The sequence below is a fragment of the Ahaetulla prasina genome, chromosome 2 (assembly GCF_028640845.1).
Source record: "Ahaetulla prasina isolate Xishuangbanna chromosome 2, ASM2864084v1, whole genome shotgun sequence".
Lineage (NCBI taxonomy): Eukaryota > Metazoa > Chordata > Lepidosauria > Squamata > Colubridae > Ahaetulla > Ahaetulla prasina.
Window position 1 is genome coordinate 4,281,851 of NC_080540.1, and position 13,283 is coordinate 4,295,133.

Genomic DNA, 13,283 nt, shown 5'->3' on the forward strand with positions numbered 1-13,283 from the left:
TTTCCTAAACAGAATCTGAGGGTAGAATTGTGTCCCAGTAATAGTCTACAGAGGAAGTTAAGCTGGCTGACAGCAACTTGAACCTGCTATTAAACTGTCCATGTCCCACAGGATCACAAAAGTAATCCAGTCGAAACAAGGGAGGGAAATAGAAAGAGAACAAACTCTGCACACCCACTTGACTTCCTGAAGGAAAGGAGAATACAAATCTAATAATGTTTCCCTTTCTTACTTGATTTGGAGGTTCAATCACAGTTTGAGCTCCATCATAAAAACCAGAAAACGTCACTCTTTGTTTCTCTGTAATGATAAAATAATTTCAAAATGCATATTTAACAAAATAAGAGGAGTTATTTTACAGAAGAGAAGAATGTAAGACAGATGAGATCTCTCTAGGTAATGGAGGATTTCCGATTACCTCCTGAGGTGTCCTGACTTTGATCTTCGCAAGGGATCCTCCTGAAAAAGAGCTCCTGAGAGGGATTTGATGGATTCTTCTTTCCCTCAGGATCTCTGATCTCCACACTGCAGCACTTCAAATAGGAGGAAGGAGAAAAGGAGAATAAATGTGCATTGCATGACATAAAGTGGATTCTAATATTCGGAACATTATGAATGTCAGAGAAGTTTGGGAACGAGGAGTAAAGTATTCAAGCACATTATTCCCTTTTGAGGTCCCTAAAGTGTCTCACCTGCAACTTCACCTGCTGCTTCTGCTCCTCCACCTGGCTCAGGAGGAAGCCTTCAGCCAGGGCCACCGCCTGGGAGCTGGTCTCTGCTCCACATTCCTGCACCCAGCCTTCCATCTCTGGGGGCAGAAGGAACAGGAGCTGCTCCAGAACCACCAGGTCCAGCATCTGGGCTTTGGTGTGCTTTTCTGGTCTCAACCATCGCCTACAACACTCATGGAGTCGGCTGCAAAGTCCTCGGGGACCCTCAGCCTCCTGGTATTGGATGAACTTCCAGGGTTGAACTTTTGAAGGGACAATGGTTTCCTCCTCCAGGATCTTCTGCCCAGACCTTGTCCAGAGCTTCCTCCCCTTCCCAGGCTGAGCAGCTGAAGGGCCTTTTCCGGCTCCCTCCTTTCCCAAAGATTGTGTCTCCATCCTTTCTCTCTCCTGCAGAGCAACTCCAAATGGCTCCAAGGACTCTTCTGGGTCTCCAGATGCCTTTTCCTTCACAGGACCATTTCCCTCCAAGTGATTCCGCTCTTTTTTACCCAAAGAGAAAATTTTGGTTTGCAAAGATTTCAAATGGCTTCGAGTTTCTGTATCTGAGATGGAAGGAAAATCAACACCAAGAATTAGAAAGTAGAATTTAGACACTGAACAACCTTCACCCAACCTGCCTGGAGCCCCAAGCGACTCATCCCAGCGCAGGGCCGAGGTGAGCAGGACCGGGAAGGAGGCAGGTGGAGAGGCTGTCCCGCTTCTCTCCCCCTCCGGAGACAGGATGGGGCCCTCGGGGAGCCTGGTGCGAATCCTGCCTCCTCGCCCGGCTTCTCTCCTGTCCTGCAGGGCCTTCACAAGGCCGACCCTCCCTCCCCCACTCGGGCAATTCCCCAGACACAGGGAAGGGATCCCCGGATCCCCGCCGCCTTCCCGGCATCTCCGCTTCCCCCTGCATGGAGAGCGCGGCTGGGGAGCATGGGACCCGGGGTTGAAGCCGGAGGAGGGCCGATCGCGGGTCTCTCCTTCCTCCACCTCCTTTTGTCCGGGAAGAGCCCCCAACTCACCCGGAGGACGTCTGGATCTCCCGCAGCCTCTCCGCCTCCTGCGGAACCCCAGGGGTTAAGGAGAGCGAGTGCGGCTTCCTATAGAGGCAAAGTTCTGTGATGTCACTTCCTTCGCAGCCTCCTCGGGAAAAGCAGCCGTGACTTCCGCCTTCTAGTGGTCCAATGGGGAAGCCTCTAGAGTTCCCTTCTCTTGGCAGAAGGCGCCCCCTAGTGGATTTTGCCTAAATTTACAGGATTCCCTGAAAAACGCGGGAAAGAGGAACGCATCTGAGGGAAGGGCAAGGATGATGGGTATGGGAGTAAGGGGAAAGGCCCCTCTCAATGCCTCCATGCCCAAGAAAACCTTTTATTAGGGCACTTTCTCCACCTCCCTCTCCTTTCCTCTCTAGGAATCATCTGTGGAGATGGAGAAAAATCTCTCTGGAGGATTTAAACTTGGCTCCTTCAGGAACAGCCGCCCTGGGCTGGGCACAGATTGGAGGAGGCCTCAAAAGGGTCCAAATCCTGTCAGAAACACAGCCGGACTGACAGAATTGAAGGACTCTGGAAAACACAGCCTGTGTCTTAAGGTTGTTGAGAGCTGTGACATCACCCCTGTCGCCGCCTCCTCTGGAAAGGCAGCTGTGACGTTCGTCCCCCAGTGGACCAATCAGGAAACGCCTGACGTTACCTTCTCTTAGCAGAGGGCTCCCCCTGGTGGATTAGGGGCAAAGTGTCAGGATTGTAGAAAGGGCGGGAAGCAGGAGCGCGCCTGAGGAGAAGGGAGAAGGCAGAGATAATAGAATAGAATAGAATAGAATTTTATTGGCCAAGTGTGATTGGACACACAAGGAATTTGTCTTGGTGCATATGCTCTCAGTGTACATAAAAGAAAAGATACGTTCATCAAGGTACAACAATTGTGTTGTAAATGTTGTACCTTGATGAACGTATCTTTTCTTTTATGTACACCAGGGGTGTCCAAACTTGGTCCCTTTAAGACTTTTGGACTTCAACTCCCAGAGTCCCTCAGCCAGCAAAGCTGGCTGAGGAACTCTGGGAGTTGAAGTCCAAAAGTCTTAAAGGGACCAAGTTTGGACACCCCTGATGTACACTGAGAGCATATGCACCAAGACAAATTCCTTGTGTGTCCAATCACACTTGGCCAATAAAATTCTATTCTATTCTATTCTTCTATTCTATTCTATTTACAACACAATTGATGGTCAATATATCAATATAAATCATAAGGATTGCCAGCAACAAGTTATAGTCATACAGTCATAAGTGGAAAGAGATTGGTGATGGGAACTATGAAACGATTAATAGTAGTGCAGATTCAGTAAATAGTCTGACAGTGTTGAGGGAATTATTTGTTTAGCAGAGTGATGGCCTTCGGGAAAAAACTGTTCTTGTGTCTAGTTGTTCTGGTGTGCAGTGCTCTATAGCGCTTTGAGGGTAGGAGTTGTAATAGTTTATGTCCTGAATGCGAGGGATTAGCAAAAATTTTCACGGCCTCTTCTTGATTCGCAGTATACAGGTCCTCAATGGAAGGCAGGTTGGTAGCAATTATTTTTCTGCAGTTCTAATTATCCTCTGAAGTCTGTGTTTTTCTTGTTGGGTTGCAGAACCGAACCAGACAGTTATAGAGGTGCAAATGACAGACTCAATAATTCCTCTGTAGAATTGGATCAGCAGCTCCTTGGGCAGTTTGAGCTTACTGAGTTGGCGCAGAAAGAACATTCTTTGTTGTCCTTTTTTAATGATGTTTTTGATGTTAGCTGTCCATTTGAGATCTTGCGATATGATAGAACCCAGAAATTTGAAGGTTTCTACTGTTGATACTGTGTTGTCAAGTATTGTGAGAGGTGGAAGTATGGAAGGGTTTTTCCTAAAGTCTACCACCATTTCTACGGTTTTGAGTGTGTTCAGTTCCAGATTGTTTTGGTTGCACCACAAGGCTAGTCGTTCGACCTCTCGTCTATATGCGGATTCGTCATTGTCTCGAATGAGACCAATCACTGTTGTGTCATCTGCGAACTTCAGTAGCTTAACAGATGGATCGTTGGAGATGCATCATTGGTATACAGAGAGAAGAGAGGTGGGGAGAGCACACAGCCTTGGGGGGCCCCTGTGCTAATTGTACAGGTATTTGATGTGATCTTGCTTAGCTTCACCTGCTGCTTCCTGTTTGTTAGGAAGCTTGTGATCCACTTACAAGTCTGTTCCGGTACCTGTAGCTGCTTTAGTTTAGTTAGAAGAATGTCTGGAATGATGATATTGAATGCTGAACTAAAGTCTACAAAAAGGACCCTTGCATAGGTCTTTGGAGACTCAAGATGTTGTAGGATGTAGTGCAGAGCCATATTAACAGCATCATCTGTTGATCTATTTGCTCGGTAACCAGATTGCAAGGGTCTAACAGCGGATCCGTGATGGTTTTCAGGTAGGAAAGCACTAGCCTTTCAAAGGTTTTCATGACTACAGATGTTAAAGCAACTGGTCTGTAGTCATTCAGTTCCTTGATGGTGGGCTTCTTCGGCACTGGGATGATGGTAGAGCGTTTGAAGCAAGAAGGAACATAACACATCTCTAGTGATTTATTGAAAATATGGGTGAAGATGGGGGCCAATTGGTCAGCACAGACTTTTAAGCAAGAAGGAGTTATCTTGTCTGGGCCTGGAGCTTTTCCTGGCTTTTGTCTGTGAAATAGGTCCTGCACTTCCTTTTCTGTGATCACTAGGGGTTGTGAACCCAATGAAATGGGGTCAGTTGTAGGAGGCTTGGCTGTTGTTGGTGTGTCTGAGATGGGGGTTGTGGAGATAGGTGGCTGTAGTTTCCTTTCAAACCTGCAGTAAAATTCATTCAGGTCATCTGCCAGTTGTTGATTACCTTCAGCCTGGGAAGGAGGTTTGCCATAGCCGGTGATATTTTTAAGAGTTTTCCACATGTTTGCTGGTTCATTTGTTGAAAACTGATTCTTTAGCTTTTCAGAGTAGCTTCTTTTTGCTGCTCTGATCTCCCTTGTTAGTGCATTTCTGGCCTGATTGTACAGCATTTTATCACCTTTTCTGTAGGCTTCCTCTTTGGAATGTCGTAGCTGCTTAAGTTTAGGTGTAAACCAAGGTTTGTTGTTACTGTGTATTCGCAAGTTCCTTGTAGGTACACATAGGTCTTCACAGAAGCTGACATATGATGTTACAGTATCTGTGAGTTCATCCAGGTCTGCAGAGGTATCTTTAAAAATATTCCAATCAGTGCAGTCAAAACATGCCTGTAGCTTTAATTCTGATTCCTCCAGGTTTTCACTGATTTAATTATTGGTTTTGTGGCTTTAAGTCTTTGCCTGTAAGCAGGTACAAGGTGAATCATGCAATGATCAGAGTGTCCTACAGCTGCACGTGGTAAAGACCGATAGGCATCTTTTAGTGTTGTGTAGCAGTGGTCTAGAGTATTCTTGCCTCTGGTGGGACAATTGACATGCTGAAAGTATTTTGGTAGTTCTTTCCTTAAGTTTGCCTTGTTTAGATCTCCCAAAACAATGGCCAGTGAATCAGGGTGTTTGGCTTCAGCCTCCATGATTTGGTCAGCTAGAGTTCGTAATGCCTTGTTTACACAGGCTTGTGGTGGGACATAAACAGCAATTAGAAGAAATGAGGAAAATTCACGAGGCGAATAGTAAGGTTTGCAGTTGATAATTAGAGTCTCTAAATTGTTGTCACAGAATTTGTAAATTATGTTAAAATCTTGACACCAGGTTCTATTAATATATAGGCATAAGCCTCCTCCTTTCTTTTTACCAGATGTTTCTGGAATCCTGTCTGATCGTTCAATTTGAAATCCTGGAATGATCAGGCTGCTATTTTCAATTGATTCATTTAACCAGGTTTCAGAGAAGCATAGGACTGCTGAATTGCGAAAATCAGAATAGTATTTGTTTAAGAGGAGTATTTCATCCATCTTATTTGCAAGTGAGCGTATATTTGTTAGGAAAATTGAAGACAGAGGAGTTTTAATGCGACTTCTTAATCTGTTTAAGATCCCAGATCGTTTACCTCTTTTCCTTCATTTCCGTCGTTTGGTTTTTTTAGTAATCCATGGCTCTGTGGGAATTGCCTCCTCCTGTGTTAGAATCTCCTCCGTGTTTGTAAAGACAGGCGGGGGTGAGATTAAAGAAAGTTGCTCCTTAAAGAAATGTTCCTTAATTTTTAGCAGATGGTCTCGTGAGTAGGAAATCAGTAGTGAGTCACAGAGAACAATTAGAAATAAAGAAACAATTAGAGAGCATTTCACCGAGGCAGCCTTCGTCAGCGCCATCTTGGGAAAATAATAATAATAATAATAATAATAACAACAACAACAACAACAACAACAATAATAATAATAATAATAGACATGGGACTAAGGGGAAAAGCCCCTCACAATTCCTCCCTGCCAAGGAAAAGCTTTGTGGTCTCCAGAGGCAGCAATTTCTCCCTCTCCCTTTCCTTTCCTCTCTAGGCGCCATCTGTGGAGATGGAGAAAAATCTCTTTGGAGGATTTGAACTCACTTCCCTCAGGAACAGCTGCCCTGAAGGCTAGGCAGAGATTGGAGGAGGCCTCAAAAGGGTCCAAATCCTGCCAGAAACAGCCAGGCGGTCAGAAGAGAAGGACCAGGAGAATCTCTGGGAAACACAGCCTGTGTCGTGTCCCACTCCTCCGCTGACGGCCAGGTCAGGGAAATCCGAATCAGGCTTGCCTCTGCAGCTCTGCCAAAGTCCTAGCAAAGTCCTCAGAGCAGGCAGGAGACCAGTAAGTGACTTCAGCAAGATAAGTTCGACTTTTGCCTGACTCAGAGACTGCCAGAAAGCAGATCCTTTATATAGGCCATGGGGTGTGGCTCCATGACTCAGCACTCATTAAGGCCTGCCCCTCCCTTCCTTCTGTTGCCTCCGCCTATCCAGCCTTCTGATGCGAGGGTCACACCAATCAGCAGCTGTTAGAATAAACCTCCTCAGGCTCACATGCTGTGGAGGAGGGGGAGGGGTCTAGCTGCTCCGTTTGCCTGGGCATGGAGTCAGGGCTGGGGCCGGGAGATGCTCCTTCTTCTGCAGTTTGTGTGGGCATGGAGCCAGGACTTGGGCCAGGAGGCATACATTCCTCAGTGTTCGGGAGCAGGTAAGAAGGCCCCGGCTGCTCTGAGGGCGGGCAAGACACAACAGCCTGTGTCTTGCGGTTGTTGAGAACTCTGGCCCTGTGTCAAGCAGGAGCAGCCCAGCTGGTCGGTCGAGAGCAGTGCTGTCAAGAGGACCAAGAGCCCCCAAGAATTGCTCATGCCAGTTGTTTGCGTTGGATTTGGAGTGGGAGACGACACCAGTGGCTGCAAGTGATGAGCGTGTCGAAAGCGAAAACCAGGACTCACTCATCCTCCATGTTTTGGAATGGAGATAAAAATAAATCCAGCAGTATCTTGCTGCCCCCGTGCAAACCCCATCACGGGCAATAGCAGCTGTGCCTTCTCCCTTCCAAAACATGCCAGGATGTGATCTGAATAAGACCTTGACCTGCTATTGAAATGCCTTCTGGCTCTTTCCCAAAGGGAGAGTGGCTCTATGTTTCGCTGCCTTCTGCAGTGCAAGGGGTGGCAGGTGAATCCCTCTTTTCGCTCTCGACATGCTCGCTGCTCGCTTGCAGCAACTGGGACTGCTGCGGGCTGGCACTGGCAGCAGGCTGAGGCACAGGACCAGCCAGTCCGTATCCAGAAGCCATTGCAAGCACATTTCAAGCAATTGCTGCAAGCATACTTTAGGAAAGAGTCAGGAAGTGTTTCCTTTATTTTCCCTTCTTTTTTAGTTTAAAAAAAAACTTTTATTGTTAAAACAAAAGTTGGACATGGTGATATCGTCTCGGCGATATCTCTGCCATAGAAAATATAACAAGTTTCGTATATCTTTAATATATTATTACTAGTTCTACATATATTGCATTTTGTTTTGAACTATTCATCCTTGTTCTTATCTGTTCTGACTTCCATTCCTGAAATCTAACCATTGACAACATTTATTCCAGATTTCATAGTATTCTGTCTCCCCTTTATTTTTCAGTTCTTGTGTCAATCTATCACATTCTGCACAGTCAAGTATTTTCTTTAATATTTCCCATTCTTTAGGTATGTTTTTACTCTTCCCTTGTTGGGCATAAACTATTCTTGCTGCTCTTATGATACGCAGTGTTAAATATGTTAACCCTGTAGACTTCTTTTATAATTCCTAATCGAAATAGTTATGGTTTGAGTTCCACTTTCTGTCTAATCATTTCTTCTAACCACATTTGGATCCTTTGCCAATATTCTTTTGCTTTTCTACATGTCCACAATAAGTGGTAATAGGTGCCCGGTATTTACTCACATTTCCAGCATTTAGGTGATAAACTTATGTACATTTTGGCTAGCCTAGCTGGTGGTAGGTGCCGCCTATAAAACATTTTATATAGGTTCTCTTTGTATGACGTGGCCAAAGTTTGCTTTCTGTTTCTTTCCAACAATTTTTCCCACTTATCAATTTGATATTGTATCCAAAGTTCTTTGCCCATACTACCATTATCTGTTTAACACAGTCTTCCTCCATTTTATATTCTAATAAAAATTTATACATTACTTTAATAATTTTCTTCTCTGTCCCCAATAAAAGTTTATCTAATATCGTTAAATTTCTGTTGATGTCCCATGTTTTCATCTTTCATATAATTTGACTGAATTTGTAAATATGACCACCATTCCAATTCTAACCCTTGTTCTTTTAGCTGCAGTCTCGATTTTAATCCTCCCTGTTCATCTAATATATCTTTATGTTACAATTTTTCCCCAGTTTTTTGGATCAGAGGTAAAATCTATTTACCTTCCTTACTGGTTCGGAACTGCACACGTGAACACAGAACTTAATAGGCATCCATATTTCCCTGCCACTGCATTTTCTTAATAAAACTACTTGATTTAATGCTCCATGTGTGGACAAAACTCGGAACAGACGCATATTTCCAGAATGCTAGAATTATTGTGAACAAAGTTACCATGGCACGAAATAAATGACAATTGCAAAATGAGTAAACATTGTGGCCCAGCAGCTTTGAAGGCAAAAAAAATTCTGGGATACCTCACCAGATGTATCACCATCAAGAAAAAGGAGGTCCTAACCCGCTACATAGAGCTTTAGTCAGATCCCAATTTGAATACTGTGTCCAGTTCTGGAGACCTCACTTTAAGAAGATATTGGTAAGATTGTGAGAGTCCAGAGATGGGCAACATGAGGGACGGCAAGGAAGATCACCATAAAATTAGGACAAAGAGCCCATGAGTTGCATTTTCTAATTTAACATCACTCTAACCCCGTTCTCCTTATGGTTTTGTTTCTCATTTATAACTTGCATTACATAATATGAAGCAGGGTGGAAAGTCAGATTTTGACAATATTAAGCAAAGTAAGAAAAGCTGAAACAAAAGAGTTTTAGGGCTAATTGCATTTCTGACTGCAACTCTGCTCTAGTGGGTATACTCATCAGAGGGAGTTTTTTGAAATGATTGGGGAATCTCCACCACTTAAATATTGACAGCCACACATCACATTCAGGCCAAATGATAACCTTCATCTCCAGTGATGCTCATGTTTGCTTTAAAACCTCCAACTTAGCAAAAAACACAAGAAAGAATTGAGGATTCAGAATCAGAATTGAGCTGGAAGGGAATTTGGAGCTATTCTAGTCCAGCCCTCTGCTCAAGCAGGAGATCCTATACTATTTCAGACAAGTGACTATCCAGTCTCTTCTTACAAACATCCAGTGATAAAGCACCCATGATGTATGAAGGAAAGCTCTTCTACTGGTTCATTGTCCTCACTGTAAGGAAGATTCTTGTTAATTCCAGGTTGCTTCTCTCCTGGATTAGTTCACATGCATTATTTCTTGTCCTGCCCTCTGGTGCTTTGGAAAATAAATTGACATCTTTGTGGCAGCTTCTCAAGTCCTGGAACACGGCTATAATGCCACTCCTAATCCTTCTTTTCTCTAGACTAGCCAAACCCAAAGCAAATATCAATGATTGGTACAATTTCAATGATTAAGATGAACATACTACCCAGATTGTTATATCTGTTTCAAACTATACCGATTAAATTAGGGAAAATTTCTTTGAACAATTAAATAAAATCACATCAAAATTTGTTTGGTCAAGGAAGAAACCTCGTATTAAATTCAAAATATTGCAAGATAATAGAAGCAGAGGCAGCTTTAGTCTCCCAAATTGGGAGCTCTATTATCAGGCCACAATGCTAACATGGCTTAGAGAATGGATCCAGCTACAAAATAAACGAATACTAATGATAGAAGGCCATGATCTCCAGATTGGTTGGCAGTTTTCTCTGGGATGGGAAAATAAATACCATATATATTTTCAAAGACACTTATTAAGAAATGCTCTTTTACAAGTTTGGGAGAAAATTAAGAAGGATCATTATACAAAAGTCCCAGTTTGGCTATCAACTTTGGAAGCAATATTACACCCAAATACCACGGATCTGAGCAAAATGATAAGATATGCAGAGCTACTCAATGAAAAAGGGGAATTAAAATCAATTCAAGACTTGAAACAACAAGGATTAAACATGGAATGGTGGCCATATCTACAAATAAAACCCAGATTCAAAAAAGATCAGGAGCAATATGGTATACATAGAGAACAATTGGATATTACCTAAGATGGCGCCGACGAAGGCTGCCTCGGTGAAATGCTCTCTAATTGTTTCTTTATTTCTAATTGTTCTCTGTGACTCACTACGGATTTCCTACTCACGAGACCATCTGCTAAAAATTAAGGAACATTTCTTTAAGGAGCAGCTTTCTTTAATCTCACCCCCGCCTGTCTTTACAAACACGGAGGAGATTCTAACACAGGAGGAGGCAATTCCCACGGAGCCATGGATTACTAAAAAAACCAAACGACGGAAACGAGATAAACGATCTGGGATCTTAATCAAGCTAAGAACTCGCACTAAAACTCCTCTGCCTTCAATTTTCCTAACAAATATACGCTCACTTGCAAATAAGATGGATGAAATACTCCTCTTAAACAAATACTATTCTGATTTTCGCAATTCAGCAGTCCTATGCTTCTCTGAAACCTGGTTAAATGAATCAATTGAAAATAGCAGCCTGAACATTCCAGGATTTCAAATTGAACGATCAGACAGGATTCCAGAAACATCTGGTAAAAAGAAAGGAGGAGGCTTATGCCTATATATTAATAGAACCTGGTGTCAAGATTTTAACATAATTTACAAATTCTGTGACAACAATTTAGAGACTCTAATTATCAACTGCAAACCTTACTATTCGCCTCGTGAATTTTCCTCATTTCTTCTAATTGCTGTTTATGTCCCACCACAAGCCTGTGTAAACAAGGCATTACGAACTCTAGCTGACCAAATCATGGAGGCTGAAGCCAAACACCCTGATTTACTGGCCATTGTTTTGGGAGATCTAAACAAGGCAAACTTAAGGAAAGAGCTACCAAAATACTTTCAGCATGTCAATTGTCCCACCAGAGGCAAGAATACTCTAGACCACTGCTACACAACACTAAAAGATGCCTATTGGTCTTTACCACGTGCAACTGTAGGACACTCTGATCATTGCATGATTCACCTTGTACCTGCTTACAGGCAAAGACTTAAAGCCATAAAACCAATAATTAAATCAGTGAAAACCTGGACGGAGGAATCAGAATTAAAGCTACAGGCATGTTTTGACTGCACTGATTGGAATATTTTTAAAGATACCTCTGCAGACCTGGATGAACTCACAGATACTGTAACATCATATGTCAGCTTCTGTGAAGACCTATGTGTACCTACAAGGAACTTGCGAATACACAGTAACAACAAACCTTGGTTTACACCTAAACTTAAGCAGCTACGACATTCCAAAGAGGAAGCCTACAGAAAAGGTGATAAAATGCTGTACAATCAGGCCAGAAATGCACTAACAAGGGAGATCAGAGCAGCAAAAAGAAGCTACTCTGAAAAGCTAAAGAATCAATTTTCAGCAAATGAACCAGCAAACATGTGGAAAACTCTTAAAAATATCACGGCTATGGCAAACCTCCTTCCCAGGCTGAAGGAAATCAACAACTGGCAGATGACCTGAATGAGTTTTACTGCAGGTTTGAAAGGAAACTACACCCACCTATCTCCACAACCCCATCTCAGACACACCAACAACAGCCAAGCCTCCTACAACTGACCCCATTTCATTGGGTTCACAACCCTAGTGATCACAGAAAAGGAAGTGCAGGACCTATTTCACAGACAAAAGCCAGGAAAAGCTCCAGGCCCAGACAAGATAACTCCTTCTTGCTTAAAAGTCTGTGCTGACCAATTGGCCCCATCTTCACCCATATTTTCAATAAATCACTAGAGATGTGCTATGTTCCTTCTTGCTTCAAACGCCTACCATCATCCCAGTGCCAAGAAGCCCACCATCAAGGAACTGAATGACTACAGACCAGTTGCTCTAACATCTGTAGTCATGAAAACCTTTGAAAGGCTAGTGCTTTCCTACCTGAAAACCATCACGAATCCGCTCTTAGACCCCTTGCAATTTGCATACCGAGCAAATAGATCAACAGATGATGCTGTTAATATGGCTCTGCACTACATCCTACAACATCTTGAGTCTCCAAAGACCTATGCAAGGGTCCTTTTGTAGACTTTAGTTCAGCATTCAATACCATCATTCCAGACATTCTTCTAACTAAGCTAAACCAGCTACAGGTACCGGAACAGACTTGTAAGTGGATCACAAGCTTCCTAACAAACAGGAAGCAGCAGGTGAAGCTAAGCAAGATCACATCAAATACCTGTACAATTAGCACAGGGCCCCCCCAAGGCTGTGTGCTCTCCCCACTTCTCTTCTCTCTGTATACCAATGACTGCATCTCCAATGATCCATTTGTTAAGCTACTGAAGTTCGCAGATGACACAACAGTGATTGGTCTCATTCGAGACAATGACGAATCCGCATATAGACGAGAGGTCGAACGACTAGCCTTGTGGTGCAACCAAAACAATCTGGAACTGAACACACTCAAAACCATAGAAATGGTGGTAGACTTTAGGAGAAACCTTCCATACTTCCACCTCTCACAATACTTGGCAACACAGTATCAACAGTAGAAACCTTCAAATTTCTGGGTTCTATCATATCGCAAGATCTCAAATGGACAGCTAACATCAAAAACATCATTAAAAAAGGACAACAAAGAATGTTTTTTCTGCGCCAACTCAGTAAGCTCAAACTGCCCAAGGAGCTGCTGATCCAGTTCTACAGAGGAATTATTGAGTCTGTCATTTGCACCTCTATAACTGTCTGGTTCGGTTCTGCAACCCAACAAGAAAAACACAGACTTCAGAGGATAATTAGAACTGCAGAAAAATAATTGCTACCAACTTGCCTTCCATTGAGGACCTGTATACTGCACGAATCAAGAAGAGGGCCGTGAAAATATTTGCAGATCCTCGCATCCTGGACATAAACTGTTTCA

At 43.2% G+C, this 13,283-nt stretch overlaps 1 protein-coding gene across 1 annotated transcript in view; it reads right to left on the reverse strand.

The window, feature by feature from the left end:
- The window catches only part of LOC131189474 (zinc finger protein 91-like), a 47,901-nt gene extending 46,195 nt beyond the window's left edge, over nucleotides 1-1,706 (reverse strand). The window contains 3 exon segments of the mRNA XM_058165547.1: nucleotides 233-300; nucleotides 419-533; nucleotides 693-1,706. Of these exon segments, the coding sequence (XP_058021530.1) occupies nucleotides 233-300; nucleotides 419-533; nucleotides 693-1,106 (597 nt within the window). The 5' untranslated portion in view covers nucleotides 1,107-1,706.
- Between the last annotated feature and the right edge of the window lie 11,577 nt (nucleotides 1,707-13,283).